The sequence below is a fragment of the Loxodonta africana genome, chromosome 6 (genome assembly GCF_030014295.1).
Source record: "Loxodonta africana isolate mLoxAfr1 chromosome 6, mLoxAfr1.hap2, whole genome shotgun sequence".
Lineage (NCBI taxonomy): Eukaryota > Metazoa > Chordata > Mammalia > Proboscidea > Elephantidae > Loxodonta > Loxodonta africana.
Genome location: NC_087347.1, coordinates 1210786 through 1223312, shown reverse-complemented (window position 1 = coordinate 1223312; position 12527 = coordinate 1210786). Strand labels below are relative to the sequence as shown.

Here is a 12527-nt window from a genome sequence, read left to right as displayed (position 1 = left end):
AGGACCAGGGTTGGAGCAGGGCAGTCACAGGTCTGAGCACTCTTGGGACACCCGCCTGTGAAGCTGACTTGGTCTGGTGAGGGGCCGTGGGACCCCCTGGCTCAAAGCCTGGAAGTTTGAGAGATTTCATACTTCTGGGTGTGTGGTGTGGGGGTTGTGTGAACACGAACAAGGAGTCCTCAGAGGGGCTGTGTGTTTCTGGGGACAGTGAAGGTGTGGGGGCCACGGAGTCAGGCCAGACCCCTGGGCCTGACTCAGCTGGGGTTTCAGCGGGCAGGCACATTTCCCCCCCAGGGTCTCAGCTCACCCGCGGAGGCTGGCTCTCTTCTCCCTCCCACCCATCCCTTCAACCACCCTAACGGACAGTCTTAGGCCCTTTTGCAGAGATTCCATTATTATTTAATTATAATATATAATATAATAAACCCTAGTGGGGAGGGGTTGCCCAGCCTGTGAGTGCTGTACCTAGGATGGGGGCACTTGCTCCTGGGCCCCAACCACCTGGTGGCCACTGGCCACAGGGACTCCAGGCACCCTGCTCTATGGACAGCAGACAGCCGTGCCCGGACGGAAAGACGAGCTGCCAGTCTCGCCATTGGCACCCAGCAGAAGGGCACCTGCCCCCAGAAGGGGCTCTGTCCCCTGCTCCCCACAGGTGGGTGGCAGAGATGGTTACACAACGCTGGGATGAGCAGTGAGGCTGCAGCCCCTCAGGGCGGCCCTGACCCTGTTGGGTGTGCCTGTCTCCTCCATTATGGGGCACCCCCGGGCCCCTTCCATGCAGCTTCTGCCACAGCCCAGGCCTTGCCTGTGGGGAGGAGCTGGCGGGCCCTGGTGGGTGGGTGTTGGAGGTGCGAGGAGCCCAGCTGTGCCGCAGCTGTGATTACAGGGGCCAGCTCTGCCCACACAAGGCCTGTGGCTGGGGCTGTCCCATCCTCCTGAGTCCTGTCTTCCTCAGCCTGGGGCGACAGAGGTACTACCTGCTGCCCAGGCTTGCTGTGAGCACTGGAGAGTCCAGTGTGACTTCAGCCACCATGCAGGGCAGGAGCAGGGCAGTCCTGTGGGGACAGGGCTCACCCCTCAAGTGGCCCCACTGTTCCCTGACCTGCATGCTCTCCAGAGTGAAGGAGCTGGCCTTAGCTCTCAGCGGGGGCCTCAAGGCCATGGGGGACCGAGGCCAGTGGTCAGAGGGGCCAGGAGCAGTGAGTGTCCTCTGGCCTCAGAGGCCGGGGTCCCCACAGGCCATCGGCTGAGCCCCTGCGGCCCATGTGGGACACGCCATCTGGGAAAACAATGGTGGCGTACTCTGTCTGCTCGGGTAAGCAGGCACCGGGGGGCTCTGGGGTCTTCTCCCTTCGCTGGAAGTCCAGCTCGCCGTAGTCCACAGTGAACACAGGTGTGGCCGAAGGGTCCTCCTTCTTCCAGGAGAAGAAAGAGGGGGAGGTCAGCTGCTTCTCTGAGTGACCGATGCAGCTGTGCTGCTGCGGGGACCCAGACACCCACCCGGTTCCTGACTGCGACTGAGTGTGCGGGTTCTTATTTACAGAGGGGCTGTCCCTAGGTGGGATGGCACTAGAAAAAAAAAAAGTCCCTAGGTGTGGAGCCACAGAACACACACATTCACACGTGTCCACGGTTGTGTGCGCAGGTACTCACCACACACTCATACAAGGGTGCACACAGGTGCTCAATCAACATGCACACGTGCAAGCGTGCTCACATGCCAACACATGCATGCCCACACTTTCACACAATGTGCTCGCACCTACGCACACACACTCACACATGTGCACACATGCTGACATACACACTCACAGTGGGTCATGGGGAGGGTGGCGGCTACCGTAGGTGGCCTGGGTGGAAGCTGGGGTGAGGTCCCTTCTCCCAGCACCAAGCTGCTGGGTGAGCCACGGGGTCAACACCACAGCTGGAGGAATCAAGCTCTGTGGGGGCAACAGGAATGAGGCACAGAGGCCTGCCCAGGGGCCCAGGCCGGGGAGATCCTGGATGGAGGGGCTGTGAGTGGGGCCTCACTCCCTCTGCCACTGCAGGTAGGGCTTACTCCTTCCTGGGGTCCAGCATCCCCATCTCCCAAACATGGGGACATGGGTGGTGACGCAAGGCCTCTGAGCTGACAGGGCCGGGGCTGTGCCTACGGCCTTTTACTTCTGGTCCCACAGGCTAATGACTGTTCCAACTCTGCCCAGCGCTGCTAGGTGACGGGCTTGGGGTGGGGTGGGGGGTGGGGGCTTGTCTGAGGGGGTGGGGGAAGCGGCTCATCTCCTCTGGTCAGCATCTCTTCCCTCCCCCAGCACAGGAAAAGCAATGACGGTGCCCAGCAGCTGTCCACAGACGCGCATGTACACGTGCACACAACACACAGCCTTTACGTGCACACACGTACACACATGCACTCTCTGCTGACAGTGTGGGTCCACCGCCCTGGGAAACAACGGGAGTGCCCTGGGGACGTCAGGATGAGGGATGGAGGCAATGCTGCTTGGAGTCTGGGTCCCAGGCTGCAGCCCCTCGGGTCGCCCTCCCTGTGCCAGCCCCTCCACCTGCCCCCCCGCAGAGCCAGGCACACAGGGAGCGGTGGCAGGAGGGGAAGGGGGCTCACCGCAGGCTGGCCGTCGCTCCGTGCTCCGCTGGCTCCTGCAGAGCGACCTGGGCATCAGGTGCAGAAGTGCTAAGGTGTCCTTCAGGGCCGCCGCCCCGAGGGCTCCACCCGCCTCTCCTGGGGGCTCTGTGTGCCGGGTGGGCGAGCACTGCCCCGCTTCCTGACTGTCTGGTTAACCTGCCCCCACCCCCTGCAGCTGTGTAGTGAATAGGAGCCTCCCACCCGCATTCACTCGAGTGTCTGTTTGGACTGTGAGTTATCAGGTGCACAACTGCATCTACGGCCTGGTTTCACGCTTCCGGGCAAGGGGCCTGCTGTCTGCACCTCAGTGTCCTCTGGCAAGGTCAAGAAGCACGCAGTCAGGTGTGTGTGTGGGGGGAGACAGGGGTGTCTGCAGTGGTCCCCTCACATGGTCGGGGTGTGTGTGGTGTCGGGGGGGGGACAGAGGTGTCCGTAGTGGACCCCTCACATGGTCGGGGTGTGTGTGGTGTCGGGGGGAGACAGGGGTGTCTGCAGTGGTCCCCTCACATGGTCAGGGTGTGTGTGGTGTGGGGGGAGACAGGGGTGTCTGCAGTGGTCCCCTCACATGGTCAGGGTGTGTGTGGTGTGGGGGGAGACAGGGGTGTCTGCAGTGGTCCCCTCACATGGTCAGGGTGTGTGTGGTGTGGGGGGAGACAGGGGTGTCTGCAGTGGTCCCCTCACATGGTCAGGGTGTGTGTGGTGTGGGGGGAGACAGGGGTGTCTGCAGTGGTCCCCTCACATGGTCAGGGTGTGTGTGGTGTCGGGGGGGGGACAGAGGTGTCCGTAGTGGACCCCTCACATGGTCGGGGTGTGTGTGGTGTCGGGGGAGACAGGGGTGTCTGCAGTGGTCCCCTCACGTGGTCAGGGTGTGTGTGGTCTGGGGGGAGACAGGGGTGTCTGCAGTGGTCCCCTCACATGGTCGGGGTATGTGTGGTGTGGGGGGAGACAGGGGTGTCTGCAGTGGTCCCCTCACATGGTCGGGGTATGTGTGGTGTGGGGGGAGACAGGGGTGTCTGCAGTGGTCCCCTCACATGGTCGGGGTGTGTGTGGTGTGGGGGGAGACAGGGGTGTCTGCAGTGGTCCCCTCACATGGTCAGGGTGTTTGAGGGGGTTGAGGGCAGGCATCCACAGCAGGGCGCCTCACGGGTGGTCAGGGTGTGAGGGGGCAGAGGCGTCAGGAAACACCTCCCTCAGCTCTGTGGCTGAGCAGCCCTGACCACAGGCCTCACACATTGCTGCTTACAAAGCACTTTCACAAAGTCCCCGGCCCAAGGCCTATGAGGTGCAGCCTGAGTTGGGGGGCGTGAAAAGAGGCTGCCCAGGCAGAAGGTGGGGAGCGTCTCGGAGGTGGCCTTTCTGTGTGACCTTGAGAAAGGCCTCACCTCTCTCCCCAGAGAAAGTGCCCTGGAAGGAAGTGACCAGGGTCTTTGAGAGACACGATGAGGTGGGGGGGCCCTCCGGTCCAGCTCTTTAAGCAGCAGGGTGGGGGTCGAGGGGAGGTGGAGGGGTGGGGGTGCAGAGGAATGGAGGAAGGAAGAGAGGTGTACAAGAGGGGTGAGGAGGGAGGAGGGATGGATGGAAGTATAGAGAGATGGAGGGTGTGGGAGGGAGGAGGATGGAGGGGTGGAAGATGGGTGGGGGATGAGGGAGGGTGGGGAGGGGTCATGGAGGGAGATGTTTGGGGAGCGAAGCCACATGGGGCTGCAGGAGGGCATTACCTTGAGTGCCCCTGGGAAGGACAGTGGCCAGGACCCAGGCCAGCAACAGCAGCACCAGGACACCCACTAGGACACTCGTGATGCTGATGACCAGGGCCTGGAACTGGCCCTTGGGCCCAGGTGCAGGGCTGGGGTGTGTGGTGGGTGATTCTGAGACTCTGTCTGGAGGGAAGACACAGATGGATGGGACCTCAGGCCTCGAAGCTGACCAAGGCCTGATGGGGGCTGGGGCAGAGGCCCCCTTTGGGAGAGGCCCCACCTCCCCGCAGACCCCCCCAGATGAGTGACCTGCCTGGCCTGGGGCTGCATAGACCCCCTGCCCCGGCTGCCCCCGACGCCCCTGGGTGCCCCTCTGCCCCCTGCCTGGCCTGAGGCCTCACCCGTCACTGTGAGCTCCGCACAGGGGCTCTCAGTGATCTGCGTCTCAGGGGGCAGGTTGATGGCCCCGCAGTAGTAGGTGTTGCTGTCGTTGCGCAGGACGGTGCTGATGTGCAGACGGAAGGCCTGCTTGCCCGCCAGCTGCGTGATGCTGAAGCGCTGGTCCCGGGCTGGCTCGCCGTGGTCCTTGGGGAAGGCGGCCAGCTTGACCGACTGGTTGCTGGGGCTGCTCCGGTACCAGTTCAGCATGGTGGGCGCTGTCATGTTGGGGTAGCTGCAGAAGAAGGTGGCTTCCCCGCCCTCAGGCACTGTCAGCTGGGCTGGCAAGAAAGTGAGGGGGCTCCCGGGCCTTTCGGGGCAGACTGGGGAGAGAAGGGCCAGCCATGAGGGAGGGGCCCAGGCAGTCTGTGAGACCCTCTGAGACTTCTGCAACCCACCCCATGCAGTATGTCTGTCAAGGGGCCTTTCAGCTTCTTCTTGCATGCCCCAGCGATGCGGCACTCACTCCTGCCAGGTGGCCCCTCACTTTGGCAGCTCTCGTGATGGGACTTTTCCCTTTGACTTTACTGAGATCTGACACTGGGGGCTTCTGTCCACTGCTCTGGCTCTGACCCTGGGTCCCCCATTTGTCTCCCAAGGGAGATCATAAGGGCCTTCACTGCCCCCTGTGACTCCAGAGCTCTGCCCACTCCTGGGCGTCCTGGTTCCGTGTCCACTGGCCAGCCAGCCTTGAAACACCTCAGTGGAGCAGGGGGCTCTAAGGTTGGGCTGGGCGGGGGTTGGGTTCCCATGGAGATCCCTAGCCTTGGGCTGAGCTTGGCCCTCAGCAGACTAAGGGTTTGGCCTTTGCTACCGTCTCTGACGGGTCAGAACTGGGACCAGCCAAGGCCTATTGGGGTCACCGTGTATAGGCATCACTGGCCAGCTCCACCACCCACATACACTGTCAAGACCAGGCTCACAATGAGAGCAAGGAGGCCTTGGAGACCATGGCCCACCTTCCCTTATATGGACCAGGAAACAGGCCTGACCATCCTGTGTCTATCCACCCCAAGTTACATCTGGCCAGCCCCCCAACAAGGACTCGCCAGACCATGTTACTGCAAGAGCCCTGGTCCTGCCAGGCGCACTGAGGCCACGGGCTCTTGGTCATCACTGGGCTCCAGGCCTCTTCCTGCCAAGGACCTTCCTCACTGGCCCACAGCTCATATACACCTGCGTATGCACACATACTCACGGTCCCACACACCCATGCACAGTCACACTCACAGATGCACACACATGCACATGCACTCACACACACTCACACAGCCACATTCATGCACACGCACATATATGTACACACACAGCCACACGCACACATAGGTACACACAGCCACATGCGCACACACACACAGCCACGTCCATGCACAGCACACACATGTGTACACACACACACTCACAGCCACATGCACACACGTGCACACACATGTGCACACACACATTAGGCTTGCTGGCGCTGGTGGAGGGAGCCCCCCGACCCCCCAGCGAGACCCATGTAACACACAGTGGGAGGCTCCTGGCACCCTGCACTGAGGTCATCTTGATGGCCAGTGTTAAACGACACGACAACCTTGGGAACATAGCTCAGAGCCCAAAGGTTATTGGAAGGTGGGTCCCTCTCCCCACCCCCACACGTACCCCACTGACTCCCACGTTGGTGCCAGACAGACTCAGTGATGGGGGTCCCAGGGCAAGTGCCCCTCAAACCACGTCCCTCTGGCTCTGCCTGAGCTGTCTTTGCCACCCCAGGTGAGTGTCTAGTTTCTAGGTGCCCACCCACCTCCAAGCAGTGACACAAACAGGCCTTGGAGGGACCTTAATGAACGTGCTTGTTGCAGTGGACGCCTTGTCCTCACAGATGCACAGCCTGGGTTGCCATGGCTACGGGTTCCTCTGCTCCTAGGGACAGGCTGGCCTCTGGTGGGTCACAATGACCTGTTTGCGGCATGATGCCAGGCTCTGAGGGGGAACCATGCCTGTGCTCAGTGCCTTTCCTGGTGCAGTCAGAAGCCCACCCGGCGAGGGCTCAGAAGGAAGGACAGCCACTCCAGGGCTCCTGTGACCAGGATGACCTCTCCCATCACTGAGGAGCCGAAGGAGGTATTCAGAATGACCCCCATTTGCTTAAGACATCACAGATTTTAAAGGGCCCGTTGGCCTTGAGGTGGCTGGGCCAGTGTGCTTCTGTGGTCCTGCGTTGTCACAGCAGTGCTCAGGGACAAATGCAGGACTATCCCACCTCCGCAGGGCAGGCAGGGCTAGCACTGTCACCCGTTGCAAACTAGGAAGCCAGCCTGGGCCCCCACCACTTTCCCACCCTGCAGCTTCTCTGGCCTCTGACAGTGGACAGTGCCCAGCCCATGGTGGTCAGTTCGGCCCTATTGTATCTACTGGTCCCGTCTGAGCATTACACTGGGCTTGAGTGTGGTCACGACCCTGTGAGGCAGGCCTCGAGGCCATCTTCAGGCTGGGGCCCCGTGGAGGGGTTAGTGGGCCTGTCCTGGCAGTTCTGTGGGGGAAGGGGTGTCCACGGAGCCTGGCAGGCTGTCTGTACCGGCCACAGCCTAGGCCGGGAGGGGTGGCAGGCCAGCTGTCTGAGCCCTAACTGAGCCCTAATGACCCGTGGAGCAGGGCGGTGCTGGGCCCCACGGGGGGTGGTGACATTGGTGCCAGATGGTGCCCTGGAGGGAGCAGAGGAAGCAGCCAGCTCTCGGCCAGTGCTGGGCACAACAGAGCATCGCAGACAGCCACACGTTGCGAACATCTAAAGCAGCCAGTGCCCCTGGGGCTATGGGGGCCATACTGGGGTCCCCGCTGCTGGAGAGGAGAGTCTGTGCACAAGGATACCACGTGGGTGAAACACCAGAAGGAGCTTCAAATGCCTGTAGCAGATGGTGATGCAGTGGTTAAGTGCTCAGCTGCTAATGGAACGATCAGTGGTTCGAACCCACCCGCCGCTCCTCGGGAAAAAGATGTGGCTGTCGGCTTCCGTAAAGATTAAAAAAAAAACCCAGAAACCAAACCCACTGCTGTCGAGTCAATTTCAACTCATAGTGACCCTATAGGACAGAGTAGAACTGCCCCATAGCGTTTCCAAGGAGTGCCTGGCGGATTCGAACTGCTGACCTTTTGATTAGCAGCTGAGCACTTAACCGCTACGCCACCAGGGTTTCCTCCATAAAGATTACAGCCTTGGAAAACTTATGAGGCAATTCTACTCTGTCATATAGGGTTTCTATGAGTTGGAATCGACTCAACGGCAACTGACGAGCAGATAATGTTTTCTGGCAAGGGTGCTGACGGAGGGCTGAACTTTGGGACTGTGGGCGAGGATTTCCTTCATCCCTGTGGCATGAACCTTCGTGAAACTAACCATATCATCTGTGAAATGAAGTTCTAAATGTTGCCTACTTTTCTACAGAAATTGATACAGGGACAGGTGGGCCTCATGTCCTTTTTCTGGTTGCAACCTGCTGCACCTTGCCCGGCCACTGACACGCCACACCATGGGTCCCTGCTGGGTCCCCGAGAAGGACCCACAGCTCGTCTCTGATGTAAACTCCCCTCAAAGAAACCCGAGATCAACCCAGAGGGTGCTCCCCCGCCCCCTGCCTTGTGTCTTCAGGAAACCACATGGGAAGACAGAGAGGAAAGGAGGCTAAGAAAACGGAACATCTCCTTGGGGCAGTGACCCTGGCCTGCTTCCAGACCACGGGAGAATAAATCAGCCAAACTTGTTGCCGTTGAGTTGGCTTTGGTCACGGCAACCCCGTGTGTGTCAGAGCAGAACTGCGCTCCGGAGGGTTTTCAGTGGCTGATTTTTCAGAAGCAGATCGCCAGGCCTTTCTTCTGAGGCACGTCTGCGTGGACCTGAACCTCCAGCCTTTCGGTTGTCAGCTGAGCATTTAGCTGTTTGCGGGAGAAATAAAACCCAGCCCCAAAGGCGTTATGGAAGATGATGCTAACTAAAAGAAACACTGTTACTGTATTTAAATCCTAAAAACCAAACCCAAACTCCTAAATGTACTAAAAACAGAAGTTACAAATTGCGAACTAATTTGAAGTGTCGGATTGATTATGCTCCTTCAAATGGAAAACATGCTGAATGGGTAGATGTAACACACTTCAGGCGATCAGTTATGCATAATGTGTAAAGTTCAAGGTCACAGTAAAAGGGGACGTTTATATTTATAAATACTGCCAGAAGTTAAAAACCCATTCTCGGGAAATTCTAGGAAATTTCACCTAAAAATGTTAGCAATAGTATGTTTACCAAACCAGTGTCATCACGGAGACCCCGACTCATGGCAACCTCACGTGTGTCAGAGCAGAACTGCACTCAACAGGGTTTTCAATGGCTGGTTTTTTGGAAGCGGGGAGCCTGGCCTTACTTCCGAGGCTCCTCTGGGTGGACTCGAACCTCGAACCTTTCTGTTATCAGCCAAGAGTGTAACCATTTGCAGGGAAAATAAAACCCAGTGCCCAAAGACTTGATGGGGCTCTTGGGATGCCCACATGCAGATGCCTATTTGACAATGGTACAGCTTATAGGTGCACAAGAGACAGCTTCGTCCCTGGAAGAAGCACACCGGAGTGTTTGGGGGTAAGGTGCCCCTGGGAGCTGCTGCCCGTGCTCCCACGCTTCAGTGGGACCCAGCCCTGTGCGTAGAGCGGGACAGCAAGTGAGCAAACTTCCCCAGCAGGCGGCTCTGGGTGAGGGTGCTCCTGTTCTGTATCTGTCACTTTTCTGTATGTTTGACAATTTTCGAAATTGCAAGATGGAAATAATCAAATGAATGAACTTAAAAAAAAAAAAAGTGTCGGGGAAAAAAAGGGCCAGAGCTGGAGGAGGAGCATAGCAGGTGGCTGGCACAGTGGCACTGATAGCAAAGGGGTCCTCACAACACGATCCCTGGGACGAGCGGGGAAATGGAGGCACACTGCATGGGAGAGTCTGGCCGGCGCACGAGTGGGAGGGTGGCATTGGGAACTGGAAGTGGGCAGTAGGAATGGTGCTCTGATACCCCACCTAGGGGAAGCCCTGGTGTTAAGTGGGGTCAGGGACACACCCTGGTGTTGGCTGGCCCGAGTCATGGCTCCCCGTTGGGTCCCATTCTTCCTCCTGTGATGCTGCCCTCCCTGCCGTCTCCCCAGAGCCCGACAAGGCCCAGTGGGCAGGCTTTTGGCCATGGGGCCTTGGGTTCCTCCTCTGACTGTGCGCCTCTAATGGGTCTCCAGCAGCCTTGGGTCTTCCTGGGACAGAGCGGCCAGCGTGAGGAAGTGGGGGCCACGGCGGGCAGCCCCTTCGCAGGAGCAGAGAGGGTCTGGGTGGTGGCTGGGGTCTTTGGGCTTAGGGATTCAGGGATAGTAGCCCCAAATGGGGTGTCATGGCTCTGCCACCCGGTCCCCCATGTCATGGCTGTGACACCGCCGTGCCCAGCAAGGCCAGAGCAGCCCAGGGCCTGGAGACTGGAAAATCACCTCTAGACCTCTGGCCTCCGTCCCTGTGTCTGTACAATGCCTGCCAGCTCAGAGCCTGAAGGCTGAGGGTGAGGGGAGCCCAGGAGGAAGAGCCCCTTCTCCAGGGACCCAGGGCCTCAGGACCCCTCAATGGGTGGTCTGCACCAGGGGCCTGGGGGCCATGGCCACTGTACCCCAGGGCTAGCCCTTCCAAGGATGCTCTGAACCATGCTCAGGACCGGTACACCCCGACGGCGCCTCACGTTTTCAATGAGATAGAGCAACATCACCAGGCCGTCCAACCTGTGACTCCTGTGGCCAAAGCCAGCCCCACGCCAGGAGGGGACACCACAGGGAAACACAGCTGAGAGAGAGGCCAGCGGGACTCTGGCCGGTAGGACTCTGGCCAGCAGGCCTGTCACCCACAGAGAGAAGGGGTGGGAGACCAGCGTGGGCGGCCCTGACCCACGGACACTGAGGGAAGCTGGGATGAAGAGAAGGATGCTGCCAAGTGAGGCGGACAGGTGAGGTGGGAGGTAAGGAGGGGCAGAGCCCAGAGAGGGCATTTGGCCGCCTGGAGCCATGCATCACAGGGATGGGCAGTGCTGGGCTGTGAGCCTGGCCACCCACAGCAAGGACAGGCTTTGCAGGACCAAGGCCATCCCTGCACCTGTCCACTGTGCCCGACCCCAACCCTCTCCCTGTGCCCGCTGCCCCCCCATCCCTGACCCTGTACCTTGGAGCTGTCCCAGCCGCCAGCCCAGCTGCAGTACCATCCAGATGAGCTGCCAGGGCGTCCACACGACCCGCATGCCCAAGTGGCCCCACGCCGTCCCCGGCGCTGCTCCTCCAGGGCTGCTCAGGGTGCCTGGGGCCCAGGCGGGTGGCAGCGGAAAGGAAACTGTCCCAGGTCAGGTCGCTGGGAGGGAACTTGCCTGTGCCCCCGCCCCCTCTTCCTCCCCCTTCATGTGGGTGGGGTTAGAGTTAGGGTTGGGGGGGCAGGGTGGGGTGGGGAGCAGAGAGACACAGACAGACACAGAGACAGAAACAGGAATACGTACATGCAGAGAGAGAGAGACAGAAAGAGAGAGAAACAGGGAGAGAGAGGGAGGGAGGGAAGAAGGAAGTGAGGATGGAAAAAAAAAAAGGCTGGGAAAAAGAGGGAGAGAGACAGAGAGGCAAGAAGGAGGACAGAGGTGATCGCCCAACCACCCCGCTCTCCACCTTGGCGGATGAATCTGGGCCCCACGAGCAGTTTTTGTCTCTTTGCTTATTTGTTGTCACCTCTTTCCACTTCCCACCTGCACTGCCTCCTCAGAGTACCTGAGGCTGGCGGGTGGGGGTGCAGAACCTTCTGCCCCCCAAGCTCCAGGCCCAGGGTGCCCAGGTCTCCAGCCCCTGAAGCCTGAGGAAGAGGGTCACCCTCTTTGGGCCCAGGTTCCTGGAAGGCTGCAGTGAGGGGGGCAGAGCAGGGGCAGGGCAGGGAGGGGCAGTGGGGGAGGGCAGTGGGGGGAGGGGCAGTGGGGACTGGGCAGTGGGGGGAGGGGCAGTGGGGGAGGGCAGTGGGGCCAGTGGGGGCAGCAGGGCAGTGGCAGTGGGAGGGGGGGCAGCAGGCAGGTGGCTCCCAACACTGTGCACCTTCACCCCTGCTCTGCCCCACATGTGCCTGGGCCGCATCGTCCAGGTGATGAGCCCTGACCCCCTCTGGGCTCTCCTGTGGTCTCAGGATTTGACTCCGCTGGCTGCTCTTTCCTCCCTCTTGGCCACCGAGACCCCAGCTGGGCAGGCAGAGGGCAGTAGGGGGGCATGGGCTGACCCGCCCACAGCATTGGGCCACCCCCCTCAGGGGACATCTGAGCTGTTTGGTGGTCCCAGAGAGCAGGCATTTGCCCTAGCCCTCCTGGCTCCTGCTGAACATTCCTGGGCCTGGGCACCTGTCTTAGTTGTCTGGTGCTCTGGGGGAAGGTCCTTGTCATCGATCTTCCCCTGTTGAGGAGTTTCTCAGAGCTTGGACCAAAGGAAGCGCTATTCTCCTGGCTCTTGTTTCTTGGTGGTATGAGGTACCCCGTCTCTCTGCTAGCTTCTCTCTTTTATATCTCAAAAGAGATGGATTCAAAATACAACTTAATCTTGTCGATTGGGTCCTGCTCATTAACATAACTGCTTCTAATCCCACCTCATTAACATCAAAGAGGTAGGATTTACAACACATAGGAAAATCACATCAGATGACAAAATGGTGGACAACCACACATTAGTGGGAGTCACGGCCTAGCCAAACTGACACA

General features: G+C 59.7%; 1 protein-coding gene across 4 annotated transcripts; it reads right to left on the bottom strand.

Moving 5' to 3' along the window:
* Positions 1–386: 386 nt before the first annotated feature.
* On the bottom strand, positions 387–11117 carry PDCD1 (programmed cell death 1). 4 transcript variants are annotated; one of them, XM_064286345.1, is made up of 5 exons: positions 10976–11117; positions 4740–5099; positions 4360–4521; positions 2621–2667; positions 387–1418 (listed from the first exon to the last, which is right to left on the bottom strand). In XM_064286345.1, exons 1-5 carry the CDS (start codon positions 11049–11051, stop codon positions 1185–1187), a joined length of 879 nt encoding a protein of 292 aa, XP_064142415.1. In that variant the 5' UTR covers positions 11052–11117; the 3' UTR covers positions 387–1184. The 4 variants fall into 4 exon arrangements, with proteins under 4 accessions (XP_064142415.1, XP_064142416.1, XP_064142417.1 ...); XM_064286346.1 differs by having other exon boundaries at positions 387–1415; XM_064286347.1 differs by having other exon boundaries at positions 2621–2655.
* Positions 11118–12527: the final 1410 nt, after the last annotated feature.